The 19,636-nt window shown below is 41.9% G+C and overlaps 1 protein-coding gene across 2 annotated transcripts in view; it reads left to right on the top strand.

Annotated features, from left to right (window-relative positions):
* The window catches only part of LOC106935171 (fibrillin-1-like), a 72,718-nt gene that overhangs the window by 47,615 nt on the left and 5,467 nt on the right, over positions 1-19,636 (top strand). For both annotated transcript variants that reach the window (XM_015015512.1, XM_015015513.1), the window contains 30 exons: positions 143-265; positions 361-486; positions 1,687-1,809; positions 1,890-2,012; positions 2,120-2,287; positions 2,964-3,032; positions 3,126-3,251; positions 4,646-4,768; positions 4,866-5,024; positions 5,105-5,176; positions 5,256-5,381; positions 5,507-5,629; positions 7,957-8,082; positions 8,191-8,307; positions 8,393-8,518; positions 8,600-8,719; positions 9,004-9,129; positions 12,164-12,316; positions 12,418-12,480; positions 12,579-12,698; positions 12,806-12,925; positions 13,002-13,124; positions 13,611-13,742; positions 14,592-14,717; positions 15,164-15,370; positions 15,443-15,568; positions 15,800-15,922; positions 16,373-16,489; positions 18,737-18,865; positions 18,952-19,071. In XM_015015512.1, the coding sequence (XP_014870998.1) occupies positions 143-265; positions 361-486; positions 1,687-1,809; positions 1,890-2,012; positions 2,120-2,287; positions 2,964-3,032; positions 3,126-3,251; positions 4,646-4,768; positions 4,866-5,024; positions 5,105-5,176; positions 5,256-5,381; positions 5,507-5,629; positions 7,957-8,082; positions 8,191-8,307; positions 8,393-8,518; positions 8,600-8,719; positions 9,004-9,129; positions 12,164-12,316; positions 12,418-12,480; positions 12,579-12,698; positions 12,806-12,925; positions 13,002-13,124; positions 13,611-13,742; positions 14,592-14,717; positions 15,164-15,370; positions 15,443-15,568; positions 15,800-15,922; positions 16,373-16,489; positions 18,737-18,865; positions 18,952-19,071 (3,735 nt within the window). The remainder of the gene's footprint in view (positions 1-142; positions 266-360; positions 487-1,686; positions 1,810-1,889; positions 2,013-2,119; positions 2,288-2,963; positions 3,033-3,125; positions 3,252-4,645; positions 4,769-4,865; positions 5,025-5,104; positions 5,177-5,255; positions 5,382-5,506; positions 5,630-7,956; positions 8,083-8,190; positions 8,308-8,392; positions 8,519-8,599; positions 8,720-9,003; positions 9,130-12,163; positions 12,317-12,417; positions 12,481-12,578; positions 12,699-12,805; positions 12,926-13,001; positions 13,125-13,610; positions 13,743-14,591; positions 14,718-15,163; positions 15,371-15,442; positions 15,569-15,799; positions 15,923-16,372; positions 16,490-18,736; positions 18,866-18,951; positions 19,072-19,636) is intronic.

Here is a 19,636-nt window from a genome sequence, read left to right as displayed (position 1 = left end):
ATTTTTGTGTTTTTTTTTGTTTTGTTTTGTTTTTTGTGATTTACCAATATAATTAGTATAGAATAAAAAGGATCACAGACAATATTAAAGGAAATGCTGAAAATATGAGGATTTTTCATTGTTATTCTGTGTTTTACGTTAGATCTGGATGAGTGTTCAAATGGGACACACATGTGCAGCAACAACGCCGACTGCCTCAACACCATGGGCTCGTACCGCTGCGCGTGCAAGGAAGGCTTCTCAGGAGATGGATTCCACTGCTCAGGTCACACAAGCAAACCAAAAACACAAGCTTCATCACATTTGTTTTTGTTTTTTTAAAGCCCAATTGCGATACAGTCCGTCTGCTCACCTCTGCAGACAGCGACGAGTGTGCGGACAACGGCAACCTGTGTGAAAACGGCCACTGTCTGAACCTCCCCGGAGGTTTCCGCTGCGAGTGTGACATGGGATTCATCACCACTCCGGACGGGAAGGCCTGCGGGGGTAAGGCGCCGCTACATATGGACGTTCTGGTTCCAGGACCTCTGAATTTCTGGCCGTATTTTGTTGCAAGTGTTAAAAATGTCCTGCGTTAGCTCCTGCGAGTGGCTGTTTGTTTTCCCGTTTAGAGAAACAGACAGCCCAACAAGAACGGGGCTTTCAAATGTGACTCATAAAGCAGAGTTTTGGATGCAGGAAGTTTGCAATGTGCTTAGCATTAAAGTGGCTTCAGTTGTTTATTTTGGAATGACACAAGTGAAACTTGCCTCGTTATTGTTTTGAAATATGGGTGATGATTTGGTGTTCCAGCGTTCCAGTCAGTGCTGAGAAATGATCGCTTTGATCACTGAAAAGTTAAGCGTCATAACTTATCGATAAACTGTGAAAGATGTTTTCTCACTTTTAGTAATTTGTCTGTCATGTAAAGTGCCAAAGGAGTAACTGGTATTTTTTTTTGCTGAATTTCAAATTGGATCTGCAGTCTGAAACAATGCAAAAGTCTCATAAAAGTCTAAAGTATATTTTCTATTTTTTTTTCCGAATGTTTTAATATTGACAGTATTTTTTCAGGTTTCTGAAAATCTTCACATGGCTTTCACACACCATTTAATAGAAAGTTTTACATTGATGTGGTGCTTCAGTGCTACAAAACAGACTAGTTTGTGACTCAAATTTCAGAGTAATGCCCAATAACGACCAATCAGAGATTTAATTTATGTTTAATGCTTTAAAATAAGACCGAGTCTGAGAAGATGACCTATTTTTGAATTACGTTGGCTAAAATTTAGCATAGCCTGGCTTTCTTATCAGTACCCAAAGAGTTTTGAAATTAGTGAGTTGATCTACGAAGTTTAAAAACCGAAATAATGGAAAAAAAGACAGTGATTTCATTGAAAAGTGAACCACCTGGTCATGATGCAGCAGAACACTGTGAATCCCACATTGTTGATTTCACCACACACACACACACACACACACACACACACACACACACACACTGTTCAGAACACATACACCACACTTACATGTCAGTACTTGTATGTCTAATAAAATTAAATCCTCACGTTCCATCAGTTTCACTCATTTTTTCAGTACATCAGCATCAAAAATATGAAATAAGTGACACAACCTGGAGCTTTTAAAGGGCATGAATTAACCTCGAGTAAACTGCTGAGTCCATTTCTCTCTCTGTCTTTCCCACAGACATAGACGAATGCAGCTTAGATGACATCTGTGTCAATGGACGCTGCCAAAACATCCCAGGACTTTTCAGATGTCAGTGCAACCTTGGATATGAGCTGGACAGGAGTGGAGGCAACTGCACAGGCAAGACACATCAAGAAGGGAACCATAACTGAGCTGAGGAAATGGGGAATTTCATCAGCTTCTCTTTGTTTTTCTCTCAGACATCAATGAATGTGCAGATCCAGCTATTTGTCTGAGTGGAATCTGTGTCAATATCCCTGGAAGCTACATCTGTAACTGCCCACCCGACTTTCAGCTGAACCCCACTCGGGCGGGCTGCGTAGGTGAGGCTCAACGCATCAACGTCTCAACCAATCGGTGATGTTTATTGTCATATTAGCTAGGAGCAAAAGGCAGAAAAATCCCCATGCATATGTGTGTGTGTGGTTAGACATTCGTACAGGAAGCTGTTACCGGGATGTGCGTTTCCGTGGAGATGCATCCGAGAGTTTGGACTGCTCCAATGAGATTGGCGTTGGGGTTTCTAAGGCGTCGTGCTGCTGCTCCGAAGGCCACGGCTGGGGGAGTCCATGTGAATTATGCCCAGCTGGAAATTCAAGTGAGTCCACACTTTGCTACATGGACTTAAAGAGAAAAGATAGAGAAATTAAAAAAAGATACAGATAAATTATGACTTCAGTTTTTTTGTTTTTTTCTTTTGAAGTCTTTTGTTACTCCCAAAGGTTTTGGTTTATGGTTACTAGAGAAACTAGTCATTCAAAATGCTGTTTTGTAGCCCTTCAGCCAACAGTGCAGTCATTTCTCCCTCCCCTTTTTATTGATCATTTCTATCAGTAACTCCAAAGTTTAACACAAATGTAAATTTCTCCTCAGTGCAAGTTAGCTATTTTCATGCCGTGCGATGAAGCTTCGCTGTAATTGTTGCTGCTGGTAAAGATGAGACAGTTTTGTCCTGCTAACATGGAAATTACCACCAGATGGTTCAAAACAATGCAGGCAATGACTCATCCCTTTCAGCTTGAGGATACGCCGGCTGCTGGGACAAGAACAGACAGTTATCTCTGAGAAGACGCAGTCGTGTCCAGTCCACCAGACTCCGATATCCACTGGCAGATCCCAGACGTCTGATTAGGGAAAAAAAAAAAAAAGAGCATCTTTTATGTGACCTAGTTTCAGGCAACTGTTCCCGGCAGATCCTGGAATGCAGCAGACTTTACTGGTGTTTGGTTGTTGTGTGGCTGATGTTTATTGTGATTTGGTATTACATGTTACAGCTGAGTACAAGACACTGTGTCCTGGAGGAGAAGGATTCAGACCAAACCCTGTGACAGTCATCTTGGAAGGTCAGACAAAGACATGCTGTCATTTATCTACAAGCCCACAGCCAAACACGGTGCCACTGAATATTTTATTGTTTTTTTTCCCCTCCTCTGCAGACATCAATGAGTGTCTAGAACTTCCTGGCCTGTGCCAGGGAGGACGCTGCATCAACACGTTTGGTAGTTTCCAGTGCGAATGTCCAAGAGGGTTTGCCCTGAACCTTGAAACCAGAGTCTGCGAAGGTATTACGCATGTACACACCCTCACAGGGAACACACACAGGGAACCCATCCCTCTCGATCAAATGCATTAGGATGCTTTCGTGAGAAAACTGAGGCCATTATGGAGAGTAAACAAGAAAATAAAAATATTGGACCGTCGCTCCTGAGTCTATCCCGGAATGTCTCTGTTCTGGTTCCTGTCTGCGACGCTCGGCCAGGAGGACGAAGCAGCTGAGTTCATAGCTTTCAGAGGAGGGGCGAGACTCTGATGTGGTCAGCGCTCTCTTCAGGGAGGTGGTTTCGGTTTCTGAAAGACAGGCCAAAGATGATAGAAAATGGGAGGAATGGAAGATCGAGGGGAAAATATAAATAAAAAGGGTGTTTAGAAAACAGTAATAGGACCAGAGGGGAAAGGAGGAACCTTCGGGTAGGACAATCGCGCGGCTGGTGACATTTTTATGTGCCGCGTGTGTTTGCTTGTTTGACCATTAAGAGCGAATGAGGACACCACATCCGTTCATTCTTTAGTAAAAACCAAAAGAAATATTGCTTCTTTTGTTTTCCTGCAAGTAAAGTGACTGCAGTAACGTTGATGCAGGGATGTTAGTGACTATGATTAGCATCCAGTCATATTCAGTTTGAATTGTTAGCATTGCTGACAGGTAGTTTCTCCACTTTAACCTTAAAGGAAATGACATCGCATTTACAAAACTGGGATTTTGTGTCTATGTCCGGGTTAAATTTTAAATGTAAATAGGTTATAAATTCTTACTCCAAAGAGCCACCAGGTTAATTAGTTAATATGAAGTCTTTAACGCCATCTGGACGTCATTTCAGACGTTTCCTTCCTAGTTTTGAAGGATTTGAAGATTTTTATTTCCTCCTGTTTGGTTGCTTCTAAATATTTTCACACATAATTTTTTTTTTATAAATCTAAGGACAAAAAAATGCTAGTTTTTTTTAACCATCCAGTGAAAGCTCTTATAAAAATTCAGTTCAAACCTGTTGTTTTGGAATTGTGTATTTAAATCTTGTTCCCATCCAAATTATGCATTCAGAAGAGGTAGAGACCAAATTTAATTCAGTTTGATGGAAAACTTAGAAAGTTTGCTGCAAAATATATAGTTCTATTTGTCCCTTGCTGCTAAATTTATTTTACAAAAATATCCACTTTGCACTGGTGAAGCACTAAAAAAGTAAGATTTCTTTTTCTCTTCTTTTAGTGCATCAAAATCATATTCCATGTTCTTTAAAACTTAAATCGAAATAATCTTGGACACTTTTTTGCAACCTACATCAGACTCTCTGCTGCTAATGTCAACAAATAAATAATAAAAATATTTATAGGTTATTATTTATGTGTTTCAACAAGCGTAAATAAGACAATATCGTCTCCTCTCTGTTTCCGGATGAAGATATCAACGAGTGCGAACAGCCGGGAATCTGCGGCCCCGGCCAGTGCTACAACACCATCGGCAACTACACCTGCATCTGCCCCACCGACTACATGCAGGTCAACGGCGGCCACAACTGCATGGGTGAGTCCGAATGCTTCACAGGAGCAGGAAAAACATCTCGGACCTTCGGTGCCAAACTCACGTTAGGCTGTTTTTATCTCTCCGCATACACACAAAGACATGAGGAAGAGCTACTGCTACAGGAACTTTTACTCAGACAACAGGACCTGCGACGGAGAGCTGACCTTCAACATGACGAAAAAGATGTGCTGCTGCTCCTACAACATCGGCCGCGCTTGGAATAGGCCGTGTGAACAGTGCCCTGTGCCCAGCACCGGTGAGCTCTGATGCCACCGTCTGTTCCTTTGGTGTAAACATCATCTTTCCCTAGCTAATTCATTGTTTATGTACACTCAGATGAGTTTGCCATCCTCTGCGGCAGCGAGAGGCCAGGATATTACATCGATATCACTACCGGACGGGTCATCGGTAAGATTTTACAATCCTGCTGCTTGCTTGTGGAAAACAACTGTTTAAAATGATCCTCTGCGTTGTTGTCGTTCTGTAGATATCGACGAGTGCCGGGAAATCCCAGGCGTGTGTGATAACGGAGTGTGTATCAACATGATAGGCAGCTTCAGATGCGAGTGTCCCGTTGGCTTCATCTACAACGACAAGCTGCTCATTTGTGAAGGTGACGTCCACACTCACACGTTGATCGAAGACATTCTTAGAAATGCTGTTCAGACAAAGGAGACCGACTAACTCGGGTCGACTAAAGTCTAATGTGTGCGAACGTGCTGTCTTTACGGACGCCAGATATTGACGAGTGCCAGAACGGACCCGTGTGCCAGCAGAACGCAGACTGCTTGAACATGCCTGGAAGTTACCGCTGCGAATGTAAAGCCGGCTACCGCTTCACCCCCACCGGACAGTGTCTGGGTAAGGATGGACACTAAAACCGCCAACTGGGTTCCTGTGATGCTAGAATTTCAGACTCTGCTTAGAGAAAAAGGCTTGATGCTCAGTACCTCTTTGAGTTAGAAAGTCTTTTGATGACCACTGTGTCAGAGTATCTTGAATTACAACATGAAATTTAGATAACCTGCTTCAAATGTTTGCACTTTTGCCGATTCGGCGGGTACATATCAGACTTTTACAGCAGCCATTCGCCATTGGACATTTCAAACCTGTGTCACTCTGGACCCACTTTAAAAACAAGAGTAAAAAAGATGTTTTCATTCTACTTTAAGTCAAGGTCATGGCTCCCTTAAACGTTCACTCTCAGCAGGGGGCTGAGTCCATCAACTGGTTCGTACACGGATCAGAACCACAGACAGGAATCCGGTTGCATTGTGAACTCTTCAGAAAATAACACACAAATTAAATTATACATTGACCTAAAGGCTAAAATGTGCAAATATTCTAGGAAATAAGCTGGTGTACGATAGTACTTATGCATTAAATGGAGCGAGAAGGAGCTAAACGGTCAAGAGGAGTATTGGGATTGGCAAAGTAAGACATTTGTGAGGAAAGGTGAGCTCTGATTGGAGGGAGGTTGAGAGCGAGACACACTAGGATATCTAATCTCGTCCACTCGAAGCAGAGGCAGCCTGCTGACCCAGAGGGAGCGGCCCGTTGTCTGATTGTGCCCTCAGACTTGAAAGAACTGACTCATCCGCTTCACACTCGGCTGTGATTCGCTCGAGCGTATGAAGAACCGCTTCACAAACAAAAAGCAAGAACGAGAGCCTCCTCTCCATGACTGCAGTTTGAAACTCTGCCCAGGAATAAGACAAAGGTCGGAGGTGATGAATACAGATACAGCTGAGGCTTTAACCTTCTGACAAACTGCGTTTGTCTCGCTCACGATTGAAATGTTATTTTTATCCAACATCAAATCAGAGCATTGTGACAACGATATTTAACCCCAGAAACAGCAGAACATGCCTCTCTCTGCTCCTTTCCTTTATATCCTCCCTCAGCCGAAAGATCCAAAAAAATATACTGCTCAAAAAAATAAAGGGAACATTTCACTTTAATTTTGTGTGTGGCTCCAAATCCAGGCCTCCATTGGTTAATAAATTTGATTTCCATTGATGATTTTTGTGTGATTTTGTTGTCAGCACATTCAACTTTGTACAGAACAAAGTATTCAATGAGAATATTTCATTCATTCAGATCTAGGATGTGTTATTTGAGCGTTCCCTTTATTTTTTTTAGCAGTGTATATTTCCTCAGTGAGACAGCGACAAATATTTTTCTAAAAAAAACAAATTGTCTCGTCTTCCTCACTTATGAGAAAGTTGTTGAACTTTATTTTCCTTCATGCGATAAGCCAGAGTTAAAGCAGCGGAGGAAGCTCGGCGACATTTGGGGCCGAACAGGAGTTTTTTAATGGTGTTCTTGATACTAGCGAGGAGAGAATGCGAAGCATGTGTTGAGCTGTTGAACACGTGCTGCAGCATATCGGAAACATGTTGCTGTCAGGGCGATAAGGAAATGTTAAATCAACATCCTGTTTTGCTTCCTGCTTTTCATGCAGTTCCCCAAGAACAAAACAGACTCGTGATAAAAAAGCTCTCGGGGTCGGAATGCCTTCCAACAGATTTGCAGCGTGTTTGTCGTGTATTTATATTGCAATCATGCCAATAATTTTAATTTGTGTGGAGCAAAAAAAAAAACAGAAAAACTCCTATTTAAAACTGGTCTTTTAATTGATTTTAATTAACTTTGACTTCCTCTTCCGTTTCCTTTTTCTCATATTTATCAGCATCAATTGTAAAAATGTCTTTGTGTAGAAAATCTTATGAGTTTTAGCACATTTGCATAATCATGCCTTGAATGTTGTTCTAGCTATAAATATGGATACATTTAAGTGTTTTTTCAGTGCTATTTTCTAAGGATAAATATAAATCTGACATTACTCAGATAGTGTGTTCTCTTATCCTTTCCATTTTGAAGAGTGGCTAACTGCTCTGGGAAACAGGAAGTCATGGATTACTGTTCAAAAAGTACTCAACACACTTAAAACATTAATAAGTTTAGATTTATTTTACAGGATTTATTAAGGATGCCATTCATGTAAGCTCTCATTATTTTTGCAAAATAAAATAAATGTTCTTCATGGGTCAGAATATAATACATAATACATAATACAGACGATAAAAAAATGAAAGCTGATTTATTAATTCTTTTTATTTGATTATTATTTTTTTTTTAATTTTCAAAAGCGTCCCTCAGTTTAACCCGGTGTTAATTGTCTTCAGATCGTAACGAGTGCGTGGAGAACCCCGGCATATGTAATCCTGGTCAGTGCATCGACACGCTGGGAAGCTACCGCTGCCTCTGCCCCAACGGCTACAAAACAACTCCGGATCGGTCGATGTGTGTCGGTACGTCCCTCTTTTGTTTTATTTTTTTTCCTCTTTGCGCTTGTTGTTCAGGTTTTGTCTTCATTTAAGTGAGAAACGTAAATGTTGTTTGCAATTGAACCTTTTCAGACGTGGACGAGTGCGAGAGGCAGCCCTGTGGCAACGGGACCTGTAAGAACACGGTGGGATCTTACAACTGCCTGTGCTACGTCGGCTTTCAGAACTCGCACAACGGCGACTGCATAGGTGGGCGCCGCCGGTCACTTCAGCGAGGGTAACGGAAAAGCTCAGAGTCGGTGCATTCTCTGACACGTCCCTGTGTTCCTATCAGACATCGATGAGTGCTCCACGCAGAGGGGCTTGTGTCGAAACGGGCAGTGTTTGAACTCGGTGGGAAGCTTCTTTTGCGTGTGCAACGACGGCTACGAGATCACATCAGACGGCAGACTCTGCACAGGTAATAACCTTTGCCGTTTTTCTAAATGCAATTTTCGTTAGTCTTACTTATTTCTCTTTGAAATGTCTTGCTTTTTTCCAGACATCAATGAATGTGCAGTGAACCCCGGCACTTGTGGGGCAGGAACTTGTCTGAATATGGACGGCACCTACAGGTGTATTTGCCCGCCTGGCTACTATCTCCACGAGGAAACATGTGAAGGTACAGGAAGCTACAGGGACATTGACAACACAGGAGTCTGCTGCACACACACACGCAAAGCGATAATTTTCACATGAACAAATCTGATCTTAGACCAGTTCTGCTTAGCAGTGAAAATGTCCCCTTTGAGTAGACCGTTCCTGCTTCTTGCCTTGTTCTGGAAAGCAGTGAAGAACTGCAATGACTTCTCTGCAGTACCAGGAGTTTTTTTTTTATTAAAAATGTGTTTTCAAAGTTTTAATTTCTGAGCATTGTGGCTGATGACATTCCTTATCCTTCGTCAGACATTGATGAGTGCGTCCAGTCTCCTGAGATCTGCACGCTTGGGAAATGCACCAACTCCGAGGGAAGCTTCACCTGCGAGTGCCCCGAGGGTTTCCAGCTCTCTGCGTCGGGACGCCGATGCATAGGTGAGCACAAGTGGTGGGTGGATGAAAAGAGAAACTGTGACGCTGCTGCATGCATCTGCTTCACGGGACAAGGTTGGGAAGCTCTCAGCAGAGAGATGAAGTAAAGTTTTCTGGCTGTTTCATGACAGCTTACTCTGTTCCAGCTGGTTCTGTTGCCTCAGCCTCGACGAGACCAAGGGTGGCTCTGAGCAGATCAGTTTTCCATTTCCTCACTTGCATGCGTGCGTGTGTGTGTGTGTGTGTGTGTGTGCGCGCGTGTGTGTGTGTGCGTGTGTGTGTGTGTGTGCCTTCACACATACTTGGTGTGCGCTCTTAGGCTGGGTGGGGTTGTGCTGAGTTCTCTATAAGGGAGTTCCCTCTCCAAACTGATGACTTCATCAGTTTACAGCTTGCGTTCCACTTCGCTCTACAGTTTTAGAAAGTGCTAAAATTTGAAGCCTAAGTCTGGCTGTCAGAGAAAATGTGTTTGTTAATAACGACAGGGAGGCATTTGCTAAGATCACAGAGATTTATAAAGTTTATGATAGATTTTATGTCATATACTTAAAATTCTGAGGTCTTTTTTTCATGTTTTTCCTGAACCCGTGTCCGAGTGGGGTTAGCTCCGCTTCAGTGAACTTGAGCCACAGCTGTGCGTGAAATATTCTTGTGATTTTATTTTGTGTAAATACGTCAATCTCTGCATCGTTAGACTAAGGAAAAACTAATATGTTGACATTTCAAGTGGCATGGTCAAAACAATTTTCTTCTCCGAAGAAGAATTTCCTCAGATGTTCATTTTTAAGAGTCAGTCATCCTCACTGTTATACATCTCTATATATTCAGTTTGTAAAGAAGAAAACTAGGTAGTACGTCACAATCTCTGATGTCAAACAAACTGGTATGTGCTCAACTTTTACTGATTGTGTTTAATATGTTTTGATTTACTGCTAGGCAAGGTTTTCCACACCAGTTGTCACCAATCACTATCAAACCTTCTGCTTTTTAAGAGGTTGTTCTTTGCTTCTGATTTAAAAAAAAACAACAACAAAAAAAACTATGTCTTGTCGACATTTTTGCTCGCCACATCGTCATAAAGCACCATTGTTCTCCCCGAAGGAACAGCTGAAAAATCACAGCTATGGCGAAAAGAAACATGGCACTATTGAACATTTTTCTCACAGCACCAGGTGTTCGTGTATGTGGTTTTTGCCTCTGAGCCAGGTGTGTGTGCGTGCGCGTGTGTGTGTGTGTGTGTGTGTGTGTGTGTGTGTGTGTGAAGAAAGCTTATTTGTGCTGAGTTCAGTGAACGCCAGAGATTGCAGGAGGGCACTGCCATGTGCTTCTCATTACAAGAAAGTCGCTGCTTAGTCAAAGAGGAACAAGAAAAACACACAACTCTGTGCAGAGAATTATACAGTTTATGTTATTGAGGGGGGAAAAAATTAAAGCATATTTGATTTGCTGAGGAAAAACACCAGCTTCTTTTAATACACATGTTATGAGAAAAACAAGTCCATTATCATTAGGGCTGCAATTGAATGTTGCTTGTACACAGTTAAACAATGGCCTTCTGTTTGGTCCCCGCAGCATGACTATTACCATGTTTCTAAGACCTAACAGAGGTTTTCCGAATTAAACTCAGCTCAGTTTATTTATAGAGCGGTAATTGATAACAAATGTCACCTCAAAGCGCTTTATCCATCTGTGTCATATTCAGTCGTGTAGAATTCAGTTCAGTCCAAATTCTGTTCAGATCAGATCCAATTCAGTATAATTCAATCAAACCACCTGGTCCGATTTGGATCCAGTTGAAGTTCTTGCTGAAACGGGGCACTGGGTGAGACCAAGAAGCCTCAAAAAAGTTGTTTTGTTGAGTTAGAATAAAAAAATATTAATCTAGAGCATTATGAAGTGCAAAATGACCTCCTCAAAATTTTGACAATGAAAAAGCATTTTACCAAAACTGTGAAGCTGTGACTCTGACTTTGGTCGACCACAAGGGCTCACTGTTCACATCACCCGTGGGGGCACTGTTCAGTGGCGAGCCATACAAAGTTACAAACTCTATTTTTTTATTACTGATTTTATCAGTCAGTTTATTTGCAGATAAAGATTTTTCTGTTTTTGTGAGGATGCTCTGAAGACTTCGTCGCCACGGGCAACGAGCACTTATATCAATGCAGCAGCACAATGGAATTCTTCTGCTCTAAATACATCCAGTTCAGTTCAACTTGAAGTAAAATTCAATCTGTTTTGGTTAAAGTTGATGGTTGATGGCAGCACTAGCTCATCCATTGGCTCTATCCAGGAAAAGTTTCCCAGCTCACTTTTGACTACCTTCCGAAGAATTTTCATTCTGAGAAGTTTGCATTGATCCAACCAATGCAGTGTTTCAAAAATAAAAATGTTGCATTTGCCTGTACAAATTGCTCATGGGTATTAGTTATTGGGGGAAAAAAGAAGTGAAGAATCGACAGTAAAGCTGGACCAGTGAATTCACTGGCTTTCTTTCCCTGTTAGCCTCCTCTTGCTTTAGAGATCGCCTTTGAATCTGGAACAAACAATGTTTTTGGAGGGCTTTCTGAAGAAGGTGGCTTCATGGGTCAGATGGAGATTTTCTGTCTGTTTCAGTGATTGTGGGGGGAAAAAAGGTCCACATCCCCATAAGTTTAACAGATTCTCTGAAAAACAATGGCCTCCCCTCCTCCTCCTGCCTCCTGGTTTGTCACCACACTCTTATTGTTTCCCACATAAGTTACAAATATTTCACTGACATATTTATAAAAAAATAAATAAAAATAAGCTACATAATGTGTGCAAGCTGCATTTAACTGGTTCAAGGACTTGATGGAACCACAATATGTTGTTTTTATCTTCTAATACCTAAAACTTCAGATATGGTATGAGATAGCTTTACATACAGGAACGAACTCCCAGAAATTTATGAAACAAATGTTTTTCTAAACTTTTTCGCGGGACTTTGTAAATCTGAATCAGTGGACTTCCTTTCTGCCTGCTACATTTGTTTTCCTTTGTGGGTTTTGACCCTCAGATATCCGTGTGAGCTACTGCTACACCAAGTTTGAAAACGGACGCTGCCTGGCACCGAAGGCTCTAAACACGTCTAAGGCGGATTGCTGCTGCACTTTCATGCCTGGCCAAGGATGGGGAAGTCCCTGTGAGATCTGCCCCAGGAAAGATGAGGGTGAGTATCCTTCCTAACACACATACAAAATCAGCAGAGCATACAAACGTTGGCACAGATATTCTCTTTAATTTGTGACTTTCCCTATTTCTTATTCGCAGAGGCTTATCGTGTTCTGTGTCCTAATGAGGGATATAAGCGGGGACCAGATGATAGTCCTAAAGGTTTATAATCTAAGCAAGAGCTACAATAAGTTTCATCTGCTCTTTATTTCTTGCATGTGAGGAAGTTGTGCTGATTTATTTATTCATTTTGATTCCAGACATTGATGAATGCCTCAACGATCCGTGCACTAACGGTCAGTGCATCAACACAGACGGATCCTTCCGCTGTGAATGTCCAATAGGATACAGCATTGATAGCAGAGGAGTCGCATGTGAAGGTGAGTTTATTTGGTTTCACAGTGTCGACACGCAACCCCGATCTTATTCACTTGTCTCATTCCCTCGTTCCTGTAAGCCAAGGTTTAATCAACTCCCTCCGATGCAGATAAAAACGAGTGCGAAATCGGAAACCCGTGCGGCAACGGCACATGTGCTAACGTCGTCGGCGGGTTTGAGTGTGCGTGCGATGACGGCTTCGAGCCCGGGCCGATGATGACCTGTGAAGGTATGAGAGCCGGCGTGCCTGAAAGTCCGTCCTCTGTCCTGCAGTCTCGACAATGGACTTTTTCTTGATTCCTTAGACATCAACGAGTGTGCCCAGAATCCTCTGCTGTGTGCGTTCCGCTGTGTTAACGTGGTCGGCTCCTACGAGTGCAAATGTCCCACGGGTTACGTCCTGCGCGAGGACAGGAGGATGTGTAAAGGTACCTCCACTCAGTCTCACCGTTTTTTCGAATGTGGTCTGTGTACTAGGTCGTGTATAGTGTGGGTCGGAAACTTTCTGCGCCCCTCAGACATAGTGGCCCCCTCCTATAAAGTTACATAACTTGTTATCTAAGCGAGATCCTCAGTGAATCTCTGTCTGGGACGAACTTAAAACAGTCTGACAACTGTAACCAGTCAAGTCCCTGTTTATACGTCCACTCTCTAAAATAGCTTAGGTACCATAGCAACAGATGTATTTGTGGAGAAGCACTGAAACAGGAGGAGCCCATCAGCAATCGTAACATCACTGTTTAGAGCAAAACTTCAAACAGATTGTTAAATCTGCAGCCTCATGCCTGCTGATCTAGAAGACCTCAGAGTTGGAATATGTTGAGGAGTGTCTCAGTAAGGCCACCAAGAAAGTTCCTAAAAAGTCAGAAGAAGAAGCAATTCTGCTTCTTGAAGCTTGTTGTCTGACTTTCCAGACCAAAATGAGTGTGAAGATGGAATAGATGACTGTTCCAGCCGAGGAATGACCTGCAAGAACCTGATTGGTACATACATGTGCATCTGCGCACCTGGATACACACGGCGGCCCAATGGAGATGGATGCATGGGTAAATATTATACGGCTCTGGCTCTTCTTTCACTGACATTGTTGTGATTTTCTAGTTTCGGATATGGATTAAAAAAATAAACAGTTTTTTAACATAATCCTGTCTCTTTGGAACTGTTCAACTAAATTTACTCTTACAAAGATTGGTGACCAGATTACAAGAACTTGAAAACAAAATCTTAAGAGAAATGTCTCTACACACCTGCCCAAACATTTAACAGCAAAAGCAACAACATATGTGCATTGTTCAATTCAATTATTTTCACTTCACTTAAATAGCTCCCATTCGCATCAATCTATCGTCAAAGAGCTTCCAATTTATATTGTGTTCTGTTTGGTCAAAATCCAATTCATTCCAGTTCTATGCCTTCATGTCGTCACTGTGGAGAGGAACCACAAAAGTTTAGGCTCAGTAGGAACAGCCATAGGTTTGAAAAGACATAATAAACAAAGAATGAAGTGACTCACCAGAAGTTCTTCCTTTAGAAAAAAGAAGAGAACACAGCTAATGTCAGCAATAATGCCATCAAAATCTGAGACAGTGAGTACTCCCGATGGGAAAGGAAGACAATGGTAAATGCAGCAATAGCTTTTGAGATGATTGATTAAGAAAAGAGAAAGATCAGACTTGTGGAATCAGACTTTATCCACATCCATATCTAATCCAAGCATATTGAAAGAACACTAAAGACTTTCTTTGGCAATGCAGTGTGTTGTGTCAGCTTTACCCCAGAAGCTGGAATAATAATAATAATAATAATAATCTTATCTCAGCACACTAAATTAACTAAACGTGACAACACACAGCACAACACATAATTTCTGCCTTTTGTTGTGGTTTTTGTCTTAGACCTCAACGAGTGTTCGGCCAAACCAGGAATCTGTAAGAACGGCCGCTGTGAGAATACGGTTGGAAGCTACCGCTGCAGATGTGACCAAGGATTCGTTGCTAACCCCACACAGACAGAATGTATTGGTATGTAGTTGTTAATCCACTGTGCGCACCTTGTTCACCCTCGTTGTCTTAATTTCATTGTCGTTCCACTTCATTGTTTGGACGATACATCATTGAGTGTTCTTGAAATGGCCGTGCTGTCTTCGTGGGAAGTGGGGCCCTTTTTCCTCTGTCTGCTTCTATCCAGACAGAGACAAGGAAAAGCTCTCCTGCCTTGTCTGAATATGCACGTCTGGGCAGCTGTGCCGTGTTAAGCTTGGTGAGAAAAGCTCCTGAGGGACACTTTAAATCTCATGTCTGTGTAGCTATCTTCCTCCTCACAGACAGCAGTGATAGAGGCGTGTGGGTTATCTATCTACGTCTGGCGTGTGAAGTCAGGTCCCGTCTGGGTGGTATCGTCTGCTTTCCGCAGGCTCTGCTGGTCTTTCCCTCATGTTTCCGTCCTCTTTGCTTCTCTCCTTGTTCAGATAACCGCGAAGGCTTCTGTTTCACCGAAGTTCTGACCACGCTGTGTCAGATGAGTTCTAGCAACAGGAACCTGGTGACCAAGTCGGAGTGCTGCTGCGACGGAGGCCGAGGCTGGGGAACCACCTGTGAGCTCTGCCCTCTGCCTGCCACCACCCAGTACAAGAAGATGTGTCCACTTGGACCTGGGTTCACCACTGACGGCAGAGGTATTCCTAATTAAAGAGTTTTGCACGTTACTCCCATGTCGCAGCTTCATAAACATCTGTGTTTCCTTCCAGACATTGATGAGTGTCGTGTGATGGGAAACCTTTGCAAGAACGGTCGGTGCCTCAACACTTTGGGCTCCTACAACTGCGTCTGCAAACCTGGATACACCACCGACATCTCTGGCACACAGTGCGTGGGTAAGCACGACCTGCGCTCCGATTGTTTAATCCTTACACACTCGTTCCTTCCTCTTGTTCTTGTTTCTGCTGTCTAGTGAAGAGTTGAAACTCTGTCGGTGAAGTTCTCCCAACCCAGATCTGCCGGCCTCCATATGCCCCATTATGGAGTTGCTAGCGGCACCATCCGAACTCTCCTGCCTTTTTGTTTTACTCTTTGCTTCTTTCTTTTTTTTTCTGCTCACGCTTTAGATGTGGATGAGTGCATACAGGCACCTAAGCCTTGTAACTTCATCTGCAAGAACACAGAGGGAGGCTACCTCTGCTCCTGCCCCCGAGGATACATCCTGCAGGAAGACGGAAAGAGCTGCAGAGGTGATACACAAAACATGCACGCACTAACACAACCCCGAAACATTCAAAGAAGCCTTCCTTGATTTAGCTTCCAGGTTAGAGCAGCTGTAGTGCGTGTGCATGTGTGTGTTCAGGAACTGTGACACAGTGCATCCGCCTGTGTCTCTGTTTACCGAGCGTTTTCGCAAGTCTAAACAAGTGTATTCATGCTGTCCCTTTTTGAGGGCCTCTTTCATCTGTATTTACTGTGGCTTCAGTCCTCCCCCCTCTACATTATCCCTCTGTGTGTCCGGTGTCTGCTGCCTTTGCAGTTCATTTGTAGGCCAGAAGCTGTACAAGCACAGGGATTTAGCTCAGAAAGGAGCGTGCGAGTCTTTTCACTGTATCTTAAGCACATTAGTTCAACATCGGAGCAGTTTTTAATTTTCTTGAGAAGCAAATGCTTCAACCTGTTGAACGTCGCACTTTCAGATCTGGATGAGTGCTCAACCAAACAGCATAATTGTCAGTTCCTGTGTGTTAACACCATTGGCGGCTTCACGTGCAAGTGTCCTCCCGGCTTCACCCAGCACCTCACTGCCTGCATTGGTAAGTAAAACATATGCATAAAGTAGATTACCTCGTCATCCATCTCTGTTTTAATCGCATGTATGTCTTTGTAAAATGACATTTTTATGGTATGAAAACCTTAACTAAAGGTAATTCAGTGTCACTGTATTTACTGGTCTTGGTCTAGCTTGAGACCAAGACCAGACCAAGCTTGAGACCAAGACCAGACCTAGATTTTGAGTGAGGCGAGACAAAGACCGAGGTCATGATGGGGTTTTCCGCCAGCACAGTCCAGAGCTCGAGCCAGTTCCCGAATGTGATTCTGAACCAGTGTCCTGTGTTTTCAATGGAAGAATGAGATTGTTGAGTGCCAAATCTGGTTCAGCCATCATGGAATACGTGGTTTTTCAGCGCAAGCCATGACATCACTGCCACATCACTCATACACAAAGAAACAACAATCATTGTGGAAAACATGAAGAATCTGCAGTGGTCTGCTCAGGAAGTCCACCAGTTGGTTATATTCTGGGCTTGTCCAGTGTTTCTGAATAAACCCAGAATGAGAAGCTGCATGCTGAGCTGGTTCAGCAGATGGAAAATTCAGGATTTATTTAAACATTTTTAAACAAAGAAGTAGCACTTGAAGGGCATCAAGGTCCGCCATCTTGCTACTACCCTTTTCTTGTACTGTGTTATTGGAACAAAAAGAAGAAAAAAATTATATATCTATAAGAATTTTTTTTTTTACCCTGAGAATGTAGCAGCTTGCATTACCTCATATCAAAACTAGCACAGGGAACCCTCAGTTGGGACATCAGGAATGACCTCAACAATGACTCACAGGAGATGTTGAGGTGTGAGACTGTACAAGTAATGAGGTTAGAAAAATATGGGTGTGACATGAATAATAAAAATTATTTCTTGATAGAATTGCAACCTTAAGAACCTAAAGGGTCTTTCATGTGAAAGCTCCTCAGTGGACACCTCTGAAATCTCGACCAGCTGTTAAAACATTGAGATTGCACTTTTGACTCGTGTTCAAATGTTTGTTCATTCCAATGAAAATAGCTAAGTCAGTTGAATAAAACAAACCATTCAGGTTTAATTAGGACATTTTTATCAAAAGTAAAAAAAATAAAATAATAAAATATATATATATATATATATATATATATAAAATTTTTTTATTTTTATTTTATTTTTTTGCAAACTTATATTAGCATTGATGAATTTTCACACCGTCAAATTGATCAGATCTATAACTGTAAAGAAGAAAGCTTGTTATATTTCAATTTTTGTGCTATACCTGTGCAGATACAAAAAAAAAATGACATGATCTTTACCCGATACCAAAATTATTTCAAACTTTTCCATCTTCAGAACAATATTAGAACCTGATCAGTTTTACTGAGCCTTAATGCCAAAAACTGACTGAATTTCACGTAAAATTCTGTGGACCTTCATGTTGACCACCTTCTTGAAATGCATATTTTGTACAGATTTATTGGCATATTTTAAGATAAAACCAGATATTTTCATATGGTGTATTAATTAGCCTACATACAGCCTAATACGTATAAAACAAGTAAATATGGTATTTGTTACCATATTTATTCTATTTTCTAAATGCTAAAATGACAAGTGAAACAATTTGTTTTTTACTGTCTTCAAATCCAGAATTTTACACACATTTCCTTGGCAATTTGTAGAATCAACCTTCAAACTACATGGCTTGTGTCAGATGTTATGAGTCTTCGTCCACAACCGTCTATCTAACAACACTTTATTATTACTAAATCAGGTTTATTGGCCGCCTCACTCACACACACCACTTCAGTTCTGCCCACAAATTTTCTATGGAATTGAGATCTGGAGTTTGTAATGGCCAGTCCAAAACATGGACCAATTGTCCATTTGGAAGACACATTTGTGTCCAATATTGAACTTACTGACAGATGTCTTAATCTGATGCTTCAATATTTCTGCATAATGTTTTCCTTTGTGATGCCATATTTAGTTAAATACACCAGCTGAATGAATGAATGGATGAATTCACACTTTTAGTCATGTGGATACTGAATCCAGGCAATACCCACACTTGCATAAAATACATACATAAAACTGTAAAAGTCTAATCTGAATTCATATCAGACAGAAAGGAGAGAAAAAAAAAAACGTCTTTTTAAACCGTGAACACAGTGTATGGTTTCAGCTGTTAATCCAGTAAATTCACAATCATCTTCCCGTTTGCTCCCCTGCCTGAACCTCCTCTTCCCCTCTGCACAGACAACAACGAATGTTCAACTGACCCAAATCTGTGCGGCTCCAACGGGGTCTGCCAGAACACTCCGGGTAGCTTCAATTGTGACTGCCAGCGGGGATACTCATTAGATCCCAGTGGACAGAGCTGTGAAGGTCTGAAAAACAAGAGAGCAATCAACGGAGTGGTAACAGAAATGAGACGCTTTCAAATTATGGTGATTTGTGCTGGTCCCTGGCAGACATGGACGAGTGCGACGGAAACCACAGGTGTCAGCATGGCTGTCAGAACTTAGTGGGTGGATACAGGTGCAGCTGTCCCCAAGGCTACCTGCAGCACTACCAGTGGAACCAGTGTGTTGGTGAGCACTGGTTTTTTTTCTTGTTTTTTTTTTTTTGTTGTTTTTTTTTAATGACAACATAAAAACCTTTCGTGTCACAGGATGATGTAGTTGCTAAAATATCACACAGAAGCTGCGTTTTAAGAATGAGCTCTTCAAATGTTTTCAGTGTCACGAGAAATAATAATAATAAAAAAAAAAAAAAACATTTCTTACTGCCTTCTTGTTATTTTTGCTTAAAATCTTTTATGACTTAAATAGTAAATGACCTGTCCCTGTGTAGCACTTTATCTAGTCCGGAGGACCCGAGGCGCTTTAAAATACATTGTCATTCACCTATTTAAACATTGACAAAATAATACTCTGAAACAACTCACTAAGCTAAAAAAATGTTTTTGTCCCAGATAGAAATAATAAAACCAAAACTGAATCACGAGATTTTCCACCACTTTAAAGCCAGGCCCCTGTTTCTAGTTTAGGTCTCTCTACATATTGACGAGATTTAGAACAGACTTTCCCAGCATTGTTTGTGTCCTTTCACTGGAATGACCCCCCCCCCCCCCCCCCTGTTTTTTTCTTCACCCCA

This window comes from Poecilia latipinna, unplaced genomic scaffold (assembly GCF_001443285.1).
Source record: "Poecilia latipinna isolate Pla-1442-1.1 unplaced genomic scaffold, P_latipinna-1.0 Scaffold1922, whole genome shotgun sequence".
In the NCBI taxonomy this organism is placed as follows: domain Eukaryota; kingdom Metazoa; phylum Chordata; class Actinopteri; order Cyprinodontiformes; family Poeciliidae; genus Poecilia; species Poecilia latipinna.
Note: the sequence above shows the minus strand (reverse complement) of the source record. Positions and strands in the feature narration are given on the sequence as shown.